We start from the raw sequence: 20,919 nt of genomic DNA, 5'->3' as shown, positions 1-20,919 counted from the left end.
TGTGGTTCTAGCCTCTCCTAGAAAGTAAGTCTTTATCCATCATGCCATATTCATGTTTTAAGGGCATATTCATGTATTTAAGGGCAATTAGTGGATTGACAGATAAATATGGACCGCTCACTAATTTTTTAAAACTATAGTTTTATGCACTGAAATACAGAAAGAAGAATAACTGGATAAAAATTGAAAGTCACACAATTTACCTTTATCACAAAGGAGGCCACCCCAGTTTGTCTCACAGTTACACTCCCAAGGGAGTCGGCAACTCCCATGGACACAGCCAGGGTATGGAACACACTTGTTACAGTATTCACCCTGCCATCCGTAATGGCATCTAGAGGGGAAAAAATGAAAATAGGTCTAAAATTTGGCTTTTCAAAACCTATACCAAACATTCTTTTACATTCATTTACCCAACATGGCAAAAAACAGAACATGTAGCACAAAAGGTAATGCTATCTTCATCCTCTACAATATTAGTTCAGCCAACTATCATAACATTTTGCTTGTGACAAAGTAATTTATTTTCTTCTTGATAACAAAAAACAGAAAATGGTCCAGGATTGGTGGAGGCTGGTCAGTACGTAGATCCACAGAGTGGAAGTGTTATTTCAAGGCCTGGGGGTGGGTGAAGACACAGCTGTCTTGTCAATTTTCACGGGAGTTATTTTAAGAACCTTTTCCATACAATAAGTGTTATGCATTTACAGTGTACGTTTATCATGTAGATTTTCCTCTGTAGACACTTTTATGGATATAACTACATGATAAAAGGTTACAGTATATTTAAAAAATTATTATAACCCCAGCTCCATGAGCACAGGCTTTGCATCAACATTCAAGTCAATGGAAATGCAAAACCCTCGAAGCATATCAAATGTACGACAGAAAGGGGTTAACTGCAGACCAAAAATCACCAGACAATACATTTTAAATCTCGGAAGCAATGTCATACTGATGTCATCTACATTAACCCAAATATTTAACTGGATATTTGGACATTTTGTCCCATAATAAACATACAAAATGAATACAGAATTGTAACCTGCATACATGTTTTTTAGAGTCAATGATCAAGAACTAAAATCAGCCAATTGCCTAGCATTTCCAGAAGACATCAGCCATGTTAAGCTAAATTATGGGAAAACAATGCCTACCAATGCAATAGCACTCTGCACAGAAATGGCATCTACACCAACTGACAATTTTGGGGTCAGGAAGGAATTTCTTTACTTTACTTTATTTCTTTAAATTACTTTCCTTTGTGAGCCAAAATTGGCAGCAGAGTGGAAAAGCGGTGGGGGATGCCTTCCTTTTGATCAAAACAACTGGAGTTTTAAAGATCTGATGATTACCTTCCAGTAAATTATATCTCAAGTAATAGGTCTCACAATGAAAAAAATGTAATGAATCTGAAAAGGTTTTGCACATGACATGCAAAAGAGAAAGATTTCATTCTGGCATTCCAGCCAAGCAGAACATTTTTATTTTTTTATTTTTAGAGGAACACAATGTTTACGAATCAAAGGGTCAATATGTGTTAAGTCCGTCAGTTCTGCCATTATCAAGGAAGAGTAAATGTAGACTTCCTCTACAACAGGAAGTCTGCTATGTCCTAATTTTACAGGTGATAGGCCAGCTTTTATTTGACTTCCTTATCGGAAACCAACAGATTTACGTGATTCCCATGTCACAACATATGTCATCCACACAGGCAAGTTTGTAAAGTGAATTTCTTTTTTAGTTACATCTTGGAAAATATAACATTATCTACAGTGACAAAAAATACACAGCAACAGCTTCTACCGCCCAACCTCCACTGTACCTTCAAACCTGAACTGGATTTCTAGCCAAGACCCTTCAATCCAATACATTGCTCAGTATGATCATGTTCAGCTTATGCAAACATGTAAATAATATTCAAGAAGAGAGAATCTCCATTTACCAGTCCTATAAATATAGACATCAAAGTCCATATGAGGAGCTTTGTGGTAATTTGGCCAATCTGTAATTTGCCCTACACAGAGGCAGGTACTACTAGGTAAAGGAGAAATAGTTATCTTCTGGGCGATTCTGGAAATAGGGTGCAAATCTAACAACTTGCACACCTAAACATTGCAGGAGAAGATTTGGGATCCTTAGCTTATTCAAGATACCACTGTAAGGCTCTGTTATATCAATGACAGGGAGTGGCTGGAACCTTGCTTCAAACCAGCATTTTGTAATTACAAAGGTGGATATCCAAGTAGATCTAGAGTATTACTGCAAAAAGGTTCACTTCATACGATGGAAACTAGGTTGGACAAAACTGCAGCAAGACAGTGTTACATGCTTGAACAGAGATTTTCTTTCCTTTCAAATGGTCATAAACTTAATAATGGCAATGAATTATTCACAAGCAGAAAACTACCATCATAGATTACAAAAGCCTATTGGATGCAAGCCTGACATCTGAAATGTTTCTGCAAGGTTATTGATTTTTTTTTTGACCTATGGAATGTCTGGAGCTATTCAAACTGAAAATAGATTTATGCAATTCAGCAACACCAGAAAGGATGCAGATAGAGCCTTTAGATCTCTGGTTCCTAGATGCAAGTACTTCCGGGACAGAATTTATTTTTAAAGTCATTCAAGGATAACATCCTTTTTTTCCTGAGAGTCTCACGATTACCAGGGAACCAACATTTCACAACATTCATGTAAGATCATCAGGACACAATCAAGGAAATATCAAATCAACGGTTAAAGGATATGCACTAGTACTACTAACTATCCAATCAATGGTGGTTTGCTGATGTTCTCCATGAATACACAGTATTATACCAAATAACGCACATTATTAAATTAACAGTTCAAAAAGTACCAACCCCAAACTTGTGGTTAAAATTTATCTGAAGATGAACTTTAAATACCATGTTTATAGCCAATTCCCTCAGCAAATTACTGAAAAATGTAGGAGACAACATATTTTATGTACTCCTCTGAAACATTAGAGCCACAAATGTTGTATTGATAATAATGTCAAAGATTTAGGTTTCCTGTTCAACTGGGAAGAACTTTGTGTGACAGAACTGTTCAAATCTGATGAAAATGGAAAGAAAGCCTCTTTTTGGGAAAATAAAATAAAGAATTTAATCTGTGTCTTTACCTGTTTGCTTAGAATTCAGCTTTAAATAAGTAGGAACGACAGCGGTTGAAACGTAACCAACAAAAGAGATTAGCAATGGTAAACAGCTTTTGGCCAGAGACCCAAAATGACTTGCACTACAGAGCATTATGAACAAAAACGTCTTTTTACTAAGTACATTAACAAATTGTAAAATAAGGCACGAGATGGAAACACAAACAAATAGCATTTGTGTAGTCTAGGTAACCTTATCAGGCTCCAAACTTAAATGCCTGCACCCATGTTATTGTTCTGTGTAGGATACACTGACCTTGCAATGGAAAGGAAGAGCCTTCAAGACGGAATATCATGGGGGTAACAAAGTCATTCTTTAAAGAGCATCCTAACAAACAGCTGGCACCTTGAATACGAGGAAGATTAATCAGAGAAACGAGGGAAGGAAGTGAAGCAGAATAGGCTTCGAGGTCAAAACACAAATATGGTTTTTGGTGTTTCTACAGACCAAAACATACTAGTAGGGTAGAATACGTCTGACGTCAAATGGTCAGGAAAATTGAGCCACTGACTAACAAATCCCTTCAAGAAAAAAGCATTCAGACATTTAATAACCCCCATACATATAAGGCAGGTACCAATTAAAAGGCAAAAACGAGGGTGCTGGTACCGATACAGCAAATATTTGTTGTCTGTCAACCTAGAGGTTAAAGAAAAGTAAAAGAAATCCCTTCCAGCTATGTTTCACCCCTCTGGTCCTCTCCTCATACATATATAATTTTTTCCCCAACAAAACAGTTTCTGGGGGTGTGGCTGAGGATGTGTATGGGTATTAGAATACTGGAAAGATCCAACATACTTTATATAAAAACAATACACAAACTATACACGATATGACACCACTATACGAAAAACAGATTGTGAATAAAATAGATGCATTTCTTGCAGGTCACATTTCGTTACGGAAAAATGTCAGGAAGTTAAACTTGTAAACATTGCCAGGAAAATAACGGAAATGAGGTCAGACCAAATTATAAATGTATTCCAGTTTGAAGGAAACCGCTACTGAGAGAATTATGGGGCCTTCCGCTGTTGTCCTTATAAGAACACTGGCAGTCTCTGGCTCAATACGTTGTCTCAATGACCCAGAATAAGCAGATTTAAAAGTCTGAGTCAAGTCAACTCCTGACCTGCTTAAAGAAAAGCCTCAAAGTATTGATCGGCATGGCAGTCAGGCAACCAGCATTTCTAGGAGAGGGTCAGCAATAGTAGCTTCCCCATTCTATGCAGTGTGGCCTCAAGTTGAACAGCAACTGCATCCAAAAATTGTGCCTAACAAGCATTCAATGAAGGCGGACCACTGTTCTAAATGGACTGCTTAATGCACCAAAACTTTAATAGTTACATACATAAGCCAGGTTGAAAAAAGACATCAAGTTCGACCCTTAGGGAAAGAAATGTATCCCAGATATAAAAAAACTCAATGAACATAGCTGATCCAGAGGAAGGCAAAAAAAACCCGGATACATTAAGCTACAACAGGGGAAAAAATTCCTTCCCGATTCCATGAGGCAATCAGATGTTCCCTGGATCAACAGTTTGTTATCTTTACTTTAAAGTTTTAATAACCAGTTACATTCTGTGTTTCTAGAAAGGCATCCCGCTTTTTCCTAAAGCAATCTATAGTAGTTGCTGAAACTACTTCCTGAGGAAGCCAATTCCACATTTTCAGAGACCTTACAGTGAAGAATCACTTTCTTACTTGGAGCTTAAACTTCTTTTCCTCCAGACGTAAAAAGTGCCCTCTTGTCCTTTGTAATGCATGTTGCATTTTACGGAGAACTCTGTGCTGTAATGCACATGTGTTTCCAATGTATCTTGAGATGCCACTGAACGAATAGCACCAACACATGCAATGTGCACATGCACTTCAAGCTTAAACATGTGCAATGTTAAGCAAAAACATCAAACCGCTACAGTGGAGTCATAACTTCATCCATAAAACACAAGTTTCTACTTTAACTTGATTTTGTACCAAATAGTTTGTATCTGTCCAAATTTAGCTCCTAAGGAGGAAGATTCTATTCTACTATTCATCATGGTGTAGAGATAAAGATGGCCACCTCCACAAAGGCAGTAGAACAAGGAAGTGTAAGTCTTCAATAGGTAAAAATGAACACATGCTGAGAGCCTACAGGCAACAGAGGTGACCCCCACCTTTGCACACAGTTTAGGCCCATTTTAAAGCGGGACAAACCAAAAACAATTGGTTGCCCAAGGAAGCGCAGGAGAGAAACTTGCTTTGCATTACTAGCTGTACAGATTATATTACAAAATTTAATAAAAATATAAAGGAAATAAAAGTTGAAAAAATTGTGTTCACTTTAAAAACTGAGTGAATGAAAAAAAGAAAAAGAAAAAAAAAAAGCTAACAGGGAATTTATAAAGCACACAAACCAAGATGTCTTGTAAGGGGAGATTAAAGAGATGCTGTAATCAGCTCAAGTCTTCATGGCTCAGTCTATAAACAGATTCCCACTATGCTTGGAAGAGATAAACAAGCCCACTGTTTCACTTGTGGCTGCACCGGCCAGATGTTAATCAGGTTATACCAAAACCCAATGTTGTGATCAAAGGCGTGCTGACGAATTTTGTCAACAACGTAGTAACATTTCAGTCTCTGCAGGACCCAACGCTGCTAGATAAGCAGTCTTTGATCTGAGGTGGGTTACATTGCACTCTCGGTGAATAATTTTACAAAGCAAACCATCTGACTCAAATAGGAGAATGCAACATAGTAATATGTTCCATTTTGCTAAAAAGATAAATTAAGTTCTGATAACCTGGCTTTTCCTCATTTTGATGTCACTGGAGTCCTAATGCCTATGGCTCCTCTTTTAGGAGATAAACTGTTGTAAAATGCTTAGTGGTTAATATAGTAATTGCATTCTATATTCTGATTTGTGATCCATTTTTAGACACATTGAACTGCAAACAATCTCTTCCGGTTACCCAGTACTTGTAGTACTTTATTGTAAAAAAAATAATATTTAAATGAAATATATACAAGTCAGTCATCAATTATAAAAGCTTAAGAAGTCGTTGAGACAAGTAGGGAAATTGTAAGCAAAGCCCTAAATATCATCACCATCATCTTAGGCCCACAAGCAGTTTAGCAACATTTGCAAAAGTTTGCATATTCGTTGTACCAGTCACCTTTAACGATGCAACCAACCAACACTTTCTTAGCATGTAATGATACACATCAACATAATCATTTTTTTCCCCATATATTCATTATAAGCTTTATAGTTAAAGCGCCATGGAGACAAGTCTACAGTGCAGACAAAAAGACAGACACACCTAACAATCTGAGCATTTTTCCAATCATTTACTAAGGAAAACGTAACATCGCTGTAGAAACCCAAATTCTTGGGATACAACTTAAAAGAACATGATTCACAGACCAATAACCTAAACCCAATAAAGGCAATTCCATGCTAACTTCCATATGATGGCTATATTTTGCCATGTCATGAATGCAAACAATCCCCCAAACATGTGCTTTCCAATGAAACATATGTTAAAAACAAACATTAGAAGACAATATAATACTTATACATTCATGGCATGTCAAAGCACTGATCAGTCGATGCTTAAGTCATGCTGGTAACAAATGCTGGCGATTTGGATTTAAAAACTGTATATTAGGGGGCAGGGGACATATTGGGCAAGCCTTTCTCTAAGCACATTACAATCATGGGTACACCAACTTAGCCAGTAGCCTAAGAAACATTCGTTATAGAAAAAATTACACTTGCACTCCACAATATTTTCGCACACACTACACCACGAGTCACCTCCGCTCTTACATATCTGTGACAAAAATAAAATAAAAAAGAAAATTAGAAAATTTTGTTCTGTTCGTAAAATACCTAACCAAGTTTATTAGGGGAAAAAAAAACTACGATACAGGACTCAGGATGTCCAAAGTCAGAGTTATCCATTAATAAATAATAAAGTATCACATTTCAGTACTAAAATATTAGTTTGTAAACTCCACTTGGCGCATTAACAGCTCAGGCCCAAGAGGAATCAGATCAGTTTACAAACTTGGGTATCTTGCAGCATCTGAAAGGTGATTGAACTTCAAGAAAGTTGCAACTAGAAAAAACATCAAGTCAGGCGTAAGTTTAGTTTGGAGGAGATAGCCTACCTTGTTTGCATTCTTCCCCCATCCACCCATCCATGCAAGCCTTGTTGCCGTTATGGTCACAGGTATAGTGGCCAAAAAAGTCATCCCTTGGTCGGCACAACTTGTTGCACATTACTCCATAGTAAGTTTCATCACATTTCACTCTGATTTTCACATCAAAGTGGGCAACATGGCCATGTAAGACCAAGGGTGTCCACTGGTCTTCAGGGTTGATGACTCCAGCATGAGGAATACGGTCGATCAAGAGACTGTCATCTAGAAGAAAAACAGAATTGATGTTATTAGTGCAAACAATTGTGCAATTTTTCAATCTCATATTATAAAACTTTGGTATTTAAAAGCTGCAGTTAAATGTATTTGTAAAGTTTTAAATGAATAGTAACCCATAAAAAAGTAGTTTGCCAATCTGATATTATGGTACTGCATGTTCTTCCATCATTCCTCCATGGAAAATACAAAAGTGTAATTAAACTAAATTCTGGCTAGAGGTAAAAAATTTTGCTGTTTGTAGACCAGTTATTAAAAAAAAACAGTTTCATGAACAGTTTAAATGTGTCCACGGTTAAAAATCAAAGAACACATACGTGCCCTGAACACCACCATAATACAACTACCTTGGTACCACAACTGGGCATCATTTATTTATTGTTGGTCTGCCAATTAAAATGATTGATATTAGTTTATGCATGGTCCCTGGCTTCAGATTTTTTTTTTTTTTTTTTAACTCAGTGCAGGCAAAATATTAGCTCAATTCAAAAGAGTAAAGGAGGAGGCCTGTCTTTTAGGTCACAGAGTAGGACAAGACTCTCCAACTAGAATCTTTTACTTTGCAACCAATTTGTGTATAGAGATCTACTCTTGTCCTGTCCTTATGTTTGTATTCCTATACAATTCAAAACCTAAAAAGGAAAAAAAAAAAAAGTTTTGGGAAGGGTCCCAATAAAAACAGATAAGATGACTTTGTATAGCCATCTCAATGTTATAAACCTAGCACAATTCAGTAGACACAAACACCATATATAGTTCATACAGGTCAAGCAAAGTTATAATGAAGGAGAGGTCTTTAGCTGCAATCTGCACCTATTTCATATATTTAAACAAAAAAGGCATTTCCTAGTCAACATTATGAACAGGATACAGACTGTCCAGCTCACACTGCATTCTCAGACTGTTCCGTTTCCTATACCTTGTTACAGACAAACGTGGTGAACAACTTCAAATCCCTAAATCTAATGAGCATTTTAATGTTTGTTGCACACTAGTGATTCCCTATATAAACCCATGGCACCTTTTGAGGACACTGTATCAAAACAGCAGACATGTGGTAGTCTAATCAGCGTTGACTATCTCCAAAACTATCTATTGGCTCTTCGACAAGAAAAAGACAGACAGGATGTCAGACTAGCATGCAGATGTAAGTGAGAATATGAAGAATGGCATGAGTGCATAGCCAACACTAGATTCCATGGGCACTGAATGATGGAGTAAGGGCATGTCAAAATAAACTTTATCAATAGGGCAAGCAAAACATAGTACAGAGTACATCAATGCTTAACTCTAGATAGGCTGCTAAATACACATTAAATAGATCTGTGTTTTTGTCCATGTAGTCCAGAGATTTATACATGTGCTGCACTTAACATTAACATGTTATGTCACTACCTGAACAATGAAAGGATCCTCTCCTCCATAACCATGCTCCTTGTTAGCATATATACAAGGCAGCACAACAGACTGGCTCATTGTGCAGCATCTTCCTCCCCCCTTAGGTTTAGATCTGCGGTAGAGAAATTGCAAAAGACCAATACCAGCCCATTTAGGATTCAGTGGAGCTTTAATGAATAAAGTTGCCTGGAATTCGATTCAGTTCAAAATTCAGGCTTTTACAAACCACATCACACCATAAGCACAAAAAATAAAGCAAACCTACAGCAGTCTGTAAAACTACCAACGCATGCTTGCCTGACTTGTGAGAGATTTAATATAGCAGACAGCATTTTAAAAACTGTAACAAGGTTTTCAAGTTAAAAGATGATTTGTTTGCAACAAACTCCGTGATGATGGATAATAGTAAAAATATGCTTCCAAGTACAGGAAGTGCATGTTCCTACTGGGAATAATTATTCAATTTTCTTCATTAACGTGTATCTAAACCCAAGAATTGTAATGTATTACAGCTTACCATTCATTACTTAGATGTGGTGGCTGCATTCTTTCCCCCTTTTAGCTTCATTTCTCCCCCTCGGCAATCCTGACTACAAAGGGTGACAACTCTCATTCACCATATCGTCTATGGAGTAGAATGGTCTACCCAGGACATTATCCACCAACACCATAAAATTTAGGAAGAGGGGGGGGAGTTCTAGTTTACAAAGGTGAATTGGGCCAGAGATAACGTGGAAAAAACAGAGGTTAGGCGCTTTTGTGCTTCCTACCTATGCTTTCAGGTGCACATTTGTAGGTACACTAATCAAAACTACAGGGAAAGGCAAAGTCAGAAAAGCTTTTTCCAGCCAATTGCTATGCCACCCAAAAAGAATAAGGCTTGGGCATGCAAAGAACCTTTCCTACAGTGTCCCAAAAGTATAAAAGTAAACAACTCAGAGTACAAAGGCATAAAAGACAAAGAAATCCCAAATAACCAGTAAAGTTATCAGAAATTTTCCACCCTCCACCAGCTTTATGGTTGGCCTATTCATTTCCCTTTAGGTTCCTCACACCTCACACCTCAACATGTAATAACTTCAGCACTATCATGGCATTTGGGACAGTTCTGCAATTAAACAGCTGACCAATCTAGCGTTCTCCGGAGGGTCCTCAGACCAGAGGCCTAACAAAGCTGATGACATCATGCAGGATGTGATGGCTTCCTGTACATTCTTTCTGCTCAATACCTTCCTGAAAACAGCAATAGACTAGTACTTTTTAGCCAAGGACAGAAGGAAGAAGCTGCAGGACAGTTTTGAGAAATATTTTAGGATTATATATAGCCAGTAGCTAAGGTTACTCCTATATACATAGCTGGATCTGTTTTTATTCCAGTTGATCTCTACTATGGTAACAAAATCTGAGGGGAATTTACAGACGCGACAAGTTGCCGTTTACAGGGTTACTGTAATCTTTCTTTGGTCAATGCTGATTATGTCTGAAAATACAAACACCGCTTCAATTGAGAGTCAAACACTTCATTTTAAACCAGAGGGAAAATCCTGGGATAAGAGAACAGAACACATCCATATCAACTAATGAGCACTTAGGGTGTTCCACCGGCCATTTAACCCCATTATGTGGTCCAGAGCTGGTGTCCGTTATTGGGCGCACAGGTAGGATTAGACCGTGTATGTTCAGATTGCCAGATGAAGGATGGCGGGGGGGGAATGAAACAAAGCATTCTTAGCACTAATGTTAAGGATAACATTTTAGTAACAAGAATGTGTATGCAAAATATATATTTACATTCCTTACACAGCAGTGAATAAAGGCAAGTAATATTATGATTGCACTAAAATATTGTGGAAGTAATATAAATGAACATAAAAGGAAGAGGATATGAAGCAATACTAAATTCATGCTCTATCCCTTTAAACATTGGAGAATCTGTATTTATATTTTACAAATTTGGCTGTTTCGAGGCTTCTTTCATTATTAATGATAGGTCCATGGTGTGGTGACATCAATGGTGCTTTGTAAAGGGATTGGAAAACATAGCATTTCTGCACACTTATATTCAGCATTTTATATCCTAAGAGCTTGAGCCAGCAGGGATCACTATCTCTATTCATGCATCCCCATTTATGAGTTATTTTAGGCAGATCTACACAGATTTTGAAACCTGCCATTGCTGACCCAGGTCTAAAATATATACAGCTTGCTCAGTTGGTGTTCTGAATCTCTGCCCAAGTACACACCTCAAGTGTTCAGCTGTCACACACATGAAACAAGCACGCATATAACTAACTACTAAAACTAAAGGATCAGCTTTGCAATTGGCATTCATTAAAATTCCTATTAGCAATGGCAGCCTTTATGATCTTTCAGTATAAATCCACTTTAACTTCATTAGAAGTAAAAGTAATAGTAAAAGTCTCCACTAAAGAGAGGAATTTTGTGAAGATTGATCAAAGCAATCACAAGCATGTGTGTTATTCCCATGGAATGGGAAGGTTAAGTAACAAAGGCCAGGTATATAAAAATATATATCTACAGTTACTGGTCTCTTACATGCAACTTGGGTGATCCAAAACGTATACTACTTCAAAAGTTGATAAGTGAACTGCTACCCAGAGAAAGCATAGACTAAAAATAAAAAAAAAGTCCAAATACCTTGATCATTTATGTTGGAGTGCTCTGTTTAAAGAACAGATTTTTTTTTGTAAATCTAATTTACACCACCAGGCAGGCAGCCTTGCACACCAGGGACCAAATCATTGGCCAAATGAGACCTGTACTTTGCCCTCAAAGCCTGGAACTGTATAGAAATATTTTAACGACAGCTTGTCAGCATATACTACCCCCACAACTCAACATAGGATTGCAATCTGTATATCAGACCTATTCCAACATTCACCACTCATGCAGGAAGGCACTGGACCAAAACAAGCACAGCAGGCTTATTGCCACTCTTATGAGATTTTAGTACTTCTCGCTAATTTGATTACATGGAATCTGGGAGAACACAGAGCAGCCCAGAAGTCTTACAAACTGCCACTCCAGAAGTGTCAACTCTGGCTGATATCTTTGCATAGGACTGTAAAATTTGCCTTTCTGCAGAAGCATGTAATGGCTGTAGGCCTGTTTAGTTGGGAGGGTAGGCAAGGGGGTCCAGGAGCAGAAAAAGATTTACAAGGTGACCTTGTTGCATTTAAGTGTGCCCATCACAAATAAAGTGGTTAGCTCACAGTATACTATTAGCTGGTATAATGATCTACTTACCCACTTTGGTATTATTATCCCAGTCCCAAGCCTCCAAAATTAATGTAAACGATCTCTGAAAAGAAAAAAAAATACATTACTAAACATATTAAGAAGCAAGGTTATCCACAAATAAATAACAAAACAAAAAACAAAACATGTATGTAGATTTTTAAATGTGCAGTTAAAGCGGAACTTCAAGCAAACCATAAAACTGAGTGGGTCTGCTGAATTACAGAGTATGAGAGGAGGAAGAGATCATTAGTACAATGTCAGATTGCACATCAATATATAGGACTTCGACTGAGCTATACACACACACACACACACACACTAAATAAAGTAAATGATCAATGGACAAATAAAGCACATATATAGTTATCACTTGAATAATCTATGGCACACAGGAATCTGGCACCTGACATTAGTGGATTCTCAAGGCATACAGCATTCTTTCATTAGTAAATCCATTAATACAACGCGTTCATCAGACCAGACCATCTTTTTCTATAGCTCAAAAGTACAGTTCTAATGCTTACATGGCCAATGACCCAGCGGTCAGCATGAGCACTGCTGACTGGCAAACTGGGCTCCGAAATCTCTCATGGCCCGAATTATGTTTTGAACCAATTTGTGCTATAGCAGATCTTCTATAAGACTGGACCAGATGGCCTAGCCCTTCTCCCTATCAAAAAGATTGGGGTACCCATACTCCCGTTACCAGTTGTCTTTCCCGGACCACTTTCAGTAGGTATCAGCCAAAAACCAATCAAAACATCTGCAGTTTTGGAAATGCTCTGACCCACTCATCTAGCCATCACAACCTGACTCTGGTCAAAGGTTTCCTCAGACCCCTATATTTGGCTATGTTGTCCCGCTTCCAAAACACCACCTTCAAGAACAGACTTTTCACTTGCTGCCTAAAATACCCAACGCCTTAACAGGTGTCTGTTCTAGGATAGTCAATAATATTCACTTCACTAGTTTTAATGACTGATCGGTATAAATGTCTCAAAAAGCATTATCAGGTTGCTTACAGCACAATAGCGACAATTATAAAAAGTAATGTGTATAATATAAGATAATAAAAATGGCATCAACCAAGGCTAGCTCAAAGGTTCATCCAAGGAAAGCAATCAATATAATGCACATCCATTAAGTTGCTAAGAGCTTGTGCAGGTGTTATAAATCAAATGCTGACACATAGCAGATCTCAACTGTCTAGTTCAGAGATTTACAAATCCTTGATGGTCACCAGCTTATCCTTAATATCTAGCAATATAACGTCTTCAAGAGTAGACAAGTTGTGCATTAAAAAAAAATGGGAATAAATGAAAATGGGCAGTTACCAAGAGATGTTGCATTGTAAACAAAATGATAAAACTGCATACCCATTAGATGACTGCACATCTAAATCATTTCACATCCCATCTAATCTCACAGTAAAATTCATTATAACTCACATGGCTCCATTAAATAACTGCACAGCCCCAAGGTAACACCAATAAATTACAGCCACAACGTGTTTTTGAAATGACTACATTGTTCACTTTAAATTCAACATGTGTTATAAAGAACATTATCTCGAACCAACAATTTTGCACAAATACACCAAAAGCAAAATTGGAGAAGAAAAAAAAAACACATTCATGTTAGTCAGTAACATCAATTACATGACATTGTGCCATTGTGCCATGTTCAAATGCTGTTTTAAACAAAATGCTGTAAATAAGGCAGCACAGTGGCTCAGAGATAAGTGCTCTGGCCTTTGCAGCGCTAGGTCCCAGGTTTGAATCTCGGTCAGGGCACTATCTGCATGGAGTTTGCAGGTTCTCCCCGTGTCTGCGTGGGTTACCTCTGGGTACTCCGATTTCCTCCCACATTCCAAAAACATTCAGTTAGGTTAATTGGCTTCCCCACAAAATTGACCTTAGACTGTATGAAAGACATATGACTATGGCAGGGACAATAAATTGTGAGCCTCTTTGAGGAACAGCTAGTGAAATGACTTTGTACAGTGCTGCGTAATATGATGGCACTATATAAATACCGTGTAATAAGAATATTAAACAAAGGGATGGCAAAAATAACCAAAACTTTGCCATCATCAACAAGGAACTAGAGTATGACCATTAAAAAAAAAAATCAGTGGCACAAGCAACAGGAAGAGAATTACTGTATTTACTGTGTTATTGTATTTATTTAGGTGACAGGGTGACTAACACTAGATGAGATCAAGCATTTCAAGTTAAAGGTAAACAACTCAAAACATTTGCATTATACAAGCCATTTGACACATCTTTAGTTTTTGGATTTGGCCAAAGCAGTCACATGTGGCCGGTACGATGAAGAATGGGGGGGCGGGATTTATATAATGCTGGGAAGCCAAGGAACTAAGTGATGGAAAGGGTTACTTTCATTGCAATTTATATTTGACTGAAACATATCTTTATATACCAACAGAGATGTTCTTTGCTGTACAATACAGCTGGCAAGAGTGAAGGTGTGGATAATACCAACCATAATCCCTTCAAGAATAAACTTGACTAATGTTACTGTTGACTGTGTAAGTATAGCTGTAGTCCACATGCAGACATACTGGCTAGAAGCGATAACCAAGATGGTAATTTTACTCAGATTTAATTTGCACCTATGCTGACTGCAACATCCGACCACAAAAGAAGGTAAGAAAATGATCAAGTCATGATAAAAAGTTACGAATCTTCTCCATGTACTAAAGTGTCGTGTTCACCGTCAAAGTAATTTTGGAATGGAATGGAAGAAAAATCACCAAGGGAAAAACGGAAGAGGTTCATTCATTCTTTTAAAATCTGAACTCCAGGAAACCAGCTAAACATAGATAAAAATACAAACATGGAAGTCATTTTTCTATTTCTGTCCATTTAGTCCTGAAAGAACAACCCTGCCAGACAACATATCCAGGGGGATGACACCCAATTCTGGTGTTTGTTCTCTACCTACTAAATGGACGGTGCAAAACAGCGGCAGACTGAAGAGATCATCTTACTGCTTACTCTGCTCCCTCCACCCATGAGCATGTTCATTGTCAGATATGTATGCAGCACATTGACTTTCAGTCTTTCTCTATCCTATCCCAGTGGCAATTACAGGATCTGATCAGAATTTAAACATTTGTAGTAAAAGAAAAAAAATATGAATAATGGTATAATATTTATGAAATACAAAGCTGCATTAATGGTGCCCTTTATAGCTGCCTGGAGTTCAACACCTGCTGAAATAGGCTGCAGAGAATTGTTTTTAATGACTTGGGCTTATATTGGGGGAACAACACTGCAAAAGGGAAGAAGCAGTGACTGTATGTAATGACCTAATATGTCTGCTTATGTACATTTATCCTTATAAAGCTTTTTTAAAATCCACATGCATGCTTCATCAAGCTGATCTTCAATTCATAAAGAATCTGAGCATTTTAAACCAAGTCAAAATAAGGCTTCTACATTTTACCATGCCAGACTGCCACTTTGCAGGTCTATTAAGATAATTAAAAGGTCTCAAATCTACACTCCTCCAGTGTGTGTATTGGCCAACCAAGTACAACAATCTACACAAAATAACTGTCAGTGTCAAGTGATATGATAGACTGCTGGTTCATCCCATGAATGGCACATGCAACCAGCCACAGACACTTCTCACACGTCTTTAGCTCCAAGATAGGTTTAAGAACACACCTAACCCAATTTATTGCAGCATACCTATTCGGGTCCATTCTTTAGGCATCAGAAAATGTAGCTGATATACAAGTAAGAAGTCCTGCCATGGCAATCAAACTGTACTTATACTTTCAACCTTTTTTTTAAAGCAATCAGCTTGTTGCTCTGTAACCTGGTGCCAAGTTTAAATCATTTTCAACTTTGTGTGCCATCATTTAGTCCACATAACTAATCTTCCTCAACTAAGGATCAACATTTTCCAAGTGTCAGAAATACAAATCAGTCCTCTTCCAAATAAAAGTATGTTAAATTACACCAGAAGTCCTAAACTTTTATTTGTCCGATTAGTTCTGAAAATGGTCATCGGCATCAGTAGCTGTATTTGTTACACTGCTCATGAATTTTTCCCATGTGTTTAATATAAACCTTTTCCCAAACCCATTTCCTGAACTAGGTATCTATGGTGCCTATTTATTTTTCTTTACCCGTGGTTGTAAGAATCGTGGTACTCTAGTACTGTCACATGGAGAACATGTAATCCTCATACTAGGTATTGGAGATAAAGTCCTGTTTCTGAAGCAAGGAGGACTTCTAAGGTCTAGTACATATAAAAGGTCCATTGGCAATTTTTGCCTTTTTTACAAAGACACCATTAACCTTCTTATTAACATGTTTGGCTTTATAGAACTGGAAGTCAAAAGGTATCAGAAGTAAAAAAACAGCCTGTGTCTACATTCCCTAACTAAAACCCACACTTTTAGTTGAATTGAAAAGTTCAAGAATTGCCCATGGGGGAAGAAGCCAACAGCTGCCATGACCTGCCTATAGACAACCTAAGGTGTTCATGGAATATGATCATGTGTTAAATGTTTATTTGTAACAAGAATAGCTAATAGGCATAGTTCTAGATTATAAAAAATGTACACATCTTTTTAAAGGTAATCTATCATGAGCACAATGGATGCTGCCATTGCTAGACTCTCCTTGAGAAAATACTAGTTTCCTGACACTTACAAGCTTTGGCTTCATTTCTGAAAGCTGCTGATGAATAACAAGTATGGCGATCGTAAAATCTAATAATAATTTACAGCAAGCATGGCAAACTTCTACCTAATATCAGAGGTTGCTATGGGTTTCGTATGAGAAGCAATGAGAAATTTGAACATCTCAGGACAGTTGCCACCGATACCAATGATCTATTTGGGTAACAAGAAGGGTGGCATTCTTCCCAGTGGCCAACAATGTAAGAGGCATTAATCCCATTGACCATCAGGCTAATGTACCATGATTTTGGCATATTAAATATTGGCAGGGATTCCCCGGAGACCTAAATGTTATTTTAAGGGATCTGAAAGCCTGACCTAGCATTTACCGAAGGTGGCCAGCATTGGCTGCCCATATATATATATATATATATATATATATATATATATATATATATATATATATATATATATATATATCATGAGAATTCCTATAATGCACCTGTGACTTGTCAGGTGTTAAAAGAAAAAAGCAGTTTCTCAAAAGTTTCAATTTTTATAGAAATACCACGAAAAAAAAAAAAAATCTTAATGGACTTTTAACGTAGACCCCACTATTGTCATTGTAAGAATTTTTACTGTTTGCTTATCCAGCACCCATGGGAAATATATATGAATATCCTGTAAAATGACAAGCATTGCTTTATAGCCTACAAGGAAGCAGCATTAGCGTGTGCAGGGAGAATAAAGGCACGGCAGAACAGAGCTCCGTCTCAAGGTTAAATTGTCATTCGTACTGGTATGCGTTTCCTCGCTCTAGTTTCTAACAGCTTGCAGTCTCCAGTGTAGTTGGATCCCACCAGTATCAGATGACACTGCTTATTCCTGGCAACCTTTAGAAGAAAACGATGCTTTCATGTCATACATTTCACAGGGGCCCTTTGATTGCATGATTTTAAAGTCTTCATCCATTTACACATCCCAAAAATGAATATAAAAAAAAAGGCAGAGGGTGGGAAATATTGAGGTCAGCAAGATATTCAAGTCTAATAAAATACAGGTAACGTGTAATTAGCAATTAATGTGATGTTCATTCAGTGCTGTAAAAAGTCACTGGGGAGGGTGTACTACAACCGGGGTCCATGACCTGGATCATGCCACGCCTTAAGAGACATTGCTTCATCTCCCAACACGTGTTGGCGTGTGCAGGGTAAACCCATATGTGTCTCTATGGTAAAAACATGAGAAGGTTAGCAGCATCCATTCAATACAGATATGACTGATGTCCATTACAAATCCCCAGATGTTAAGCTACACCGTCAAGCATTCGAAAATGATTATGTGCAAAATGTGAAAGCCAATGAATTTTCACACTATTGTTACCGAATTTTGAGTTACCCCATTAATTTTTAGTTGGAGCTTACATACACTAAGGATTTGTGTTAATTAGTTCTATTTGCTTTAGAGGCTTTTCCGCATACAAGTCTGAACAAGGGTAAAAGCAGCTAAAGTAGGTCAATTACAGGCCAAATGCACCTGCAGTGCAAATATGACACCATTGCCGATAAAAAAAAAAAAAATGTAAAAAGATTGATTACCATGTGTTCAGTGACATTTGGATAAAGAATACAGCATGTACGTGAAGGGATCTAAAATCAGTTTCCCAACTGCAGTGTCCTATAAATAACTACAACTGGGAGCGTGCAAGCCATCGCGGCACCTCTCCAAAGCCAGGCCCATAAACACGAGCAGGCTGCAAGACTTTTCTGTGCATTGAAATGCAAGTATGACGTTCATATACGGGACAAATGCCACAAATAATTCCAGATGGCTGGCGTGCTATAACGCTGTAGGTCTATGACGGGTCTGAATCCACTAAATATTTATAAAGAAAGTCGTATCCATAACTCTGAAGCTGCAGAAGGGTATAACAGAACTGACATAACCAAAATGTGGTAACATAATGTATGATACAACACACCTGTTGACCATGGTAACAGATTTTGCTTTCACATACTGGAAATTATTAATGAAGAGATCAGAAGATGCCACATTCAGTATAGATACATAGGCCAGTACCACAAAAATTCCAATATCAGGGTACTTTGCATACCTGACCAGTGTTCAACCCAGAAATTTTTTTAAGCTGGTTGGGAGGAAATTGTAGACAGGTGGCAGCCCCTGTTTTATGACTCAAATCTTCAGTAACCACTTAAAAACAGCCAGGTGGTTACTGAAAAGAGCAGGGTGGTGCACCCAGCAAAAAGGGTCTGGAGAGAACACTGCTGTCCCAATGCAGTAATTTCATACAAAACACAGGAGAGATAGTGGAGAAGCGAGGGCAGGAATTCTTAAAATCAAAAGCTTGGGATGACCTTGGCAACGTTTTGTTTAACCCAAAAGAAGGGAGACATTACCAATCAGATGCCTTTCCAGAACACAAAAATAATGAGAATGTAAAAAATCAAATTCATATATCAATGCACCAATTAAAGATTAGGAGGGGGTCCAATTCAGATAAAAAATGAGGTCAATTACAGGTCAGATGTACCAGTTAATTGACTTATCCTAAAAGAGTCTCAAACTGATCTGAAATGCACATGGATTCTAGCAGAAGACAAGATGAATTTACAAAGTTTTTAGTTTTCTTCTTGCTGGTGCACAAAGATGTAGTATATAGTGGTGCATTTTGGAGGCTTGTGAAGTCCATCGTGCCCTTGATCTCACTGGGGTGTCTTTATTGCTCAGCTTATCTGCAATCGCCAAGGGTGCTTTTGCAGTTATGCAGTGCCCAGTTTGTATGGGCCAAAATGCTTTCAAGACCAAATTAAAACCAAGCATTGGATTGCATGGAGAGGCAAATACCCTAAAAGTTAAACTTTAAGCTACCCTAGAGACAGGGAAAATACTGTGTAAAGAAACGCCACATCATTTGTAGCACATCTCCCTGCAGAAATCTGGACTTTCCCACTTGAAGAAAAAAAAATGTAAGGCCCATGATTTTACAGGACTACATGAAAAATTAGAAGGAAAAAAAAGGTATGCAACAGCACTGAACAGTGGGGTGCTATAAGAAAAGTGGGGCTTAGAAAGACGGGCTTCAATTTATGCCCTACCCACACTGATTTTAGTTATTCAGCAACTCACTGTTCTGAGAGGAGCTGTAGAGAACCTAAATTGTACCATTTTCTTTTATTACAATAAAAAAAAATAAAATTAAAATTAGCAGACAACATATTTAGTTTACAGAACCAATAACAGCAGATAAAAAGCAGCACAGGTTCTGTATTCTCGGGCTGGCAGTGCCTGCTGGAAATCCTACACATGGAATAATAAAGCCTAACATAAGTTGGTTATTATTGTCTCTATCACAGGCTTACCTTGAACTAAATGTACTCAGGTATTAATATTTGCAGGTTGTACCTCCAACTAGTCCCAGTGGAGGCATTTCCGGCCCTCAGGACCAGTTGTTGATTACCCTATAGTGCATGGCGACTGATCATTTAATATCCTCATCACAGATCCACAAGGGCCACTTTGCTATCTATACAGCTTAGATATGCAGTAGAACATTTCTGTTGTGCATGAAAAAGAATACTGATAAAAGCACTGAGCATCTATACAGGCCTTGATAAAAGGAACACCTTGACATCAGCCACCAATATCACACCAGTCTCAAGAATTCATGGAACATGAAGTTTTAGAGTTACTTGGGGCAATGTGCAATGGTTCATTGGACTTTCCTCCCACCAGTTGGTCATAGCAGGTATATTGACTGCTTCTCTACAACAACACAGGCAATCAGAAAATGAATTGAAATTTCATATATTATAACCTGGATGCTGGAGTCCAGATTAAAAGTGTAGAAAAAAAGAGACATCACCGCACAAATCCAACAAATTTGCTTTTTTCCCCTCCAGAGATGAAATACCCAGTGGCGGAGTTCAGTTGCTCTGGTATTCCCCATACCTCCTAAATACAGTTTTCTCCTCTACA

At 37.8% G+C, this 20,919-nt stretch overlaps 1 protein-coding gene across 1 annotated transcript in view; it reads right to left on the bottom strand.

Annotated features, from left to right (window-relative positions):
* The window catches only part of JAG2 (jagged canonical Notch ligand 2), a 57,224-nt gene that overhangs the window by 22,324 nt on the left and 13,981 nt on the right, over window positions 1-20,919 (bottom strand). The window contains exons 3-6 of the mRNA XM_072427659.1: window positions 12,270-12,324; window positions 7,338-7,592; window positions 6,994-6,997; window positions 204-334 (exon numbers count right to left, since the gene is read on the bottom strand). Of these exons, the coding sequence (XP_072283760.1) occupies window positions 204-334; window positions 6,994-6,997; window positions 7,338-7,592; window positions 12,270-12,324 (445 nt within the window). The remainder of the gene's footprint in view (window positions 1-203; window positions 335-6,993; window positions 6,998-7,337; window positions 7,593-12,269; window positions 12,325-20,919) is intronic.

Source organism: Pyxicephalus adspersus, chromosome 12 (assembly GCF_032062135.1).
Source record: "Pyxicephalus adspersus chromosome 12, UCB_Pads_2.0, whole genome shotgun sequence".
NCBI classification, from domain to species: Eukaryota; Metazoa; Chordata; class Amphibia; order Anura; family Pyxicephalidae; genus Pyxicephalus; species Pyxicephalus adspersus.
This window is presented reverse-complemented; position numbering and strand designations above follow the sequence as displayed.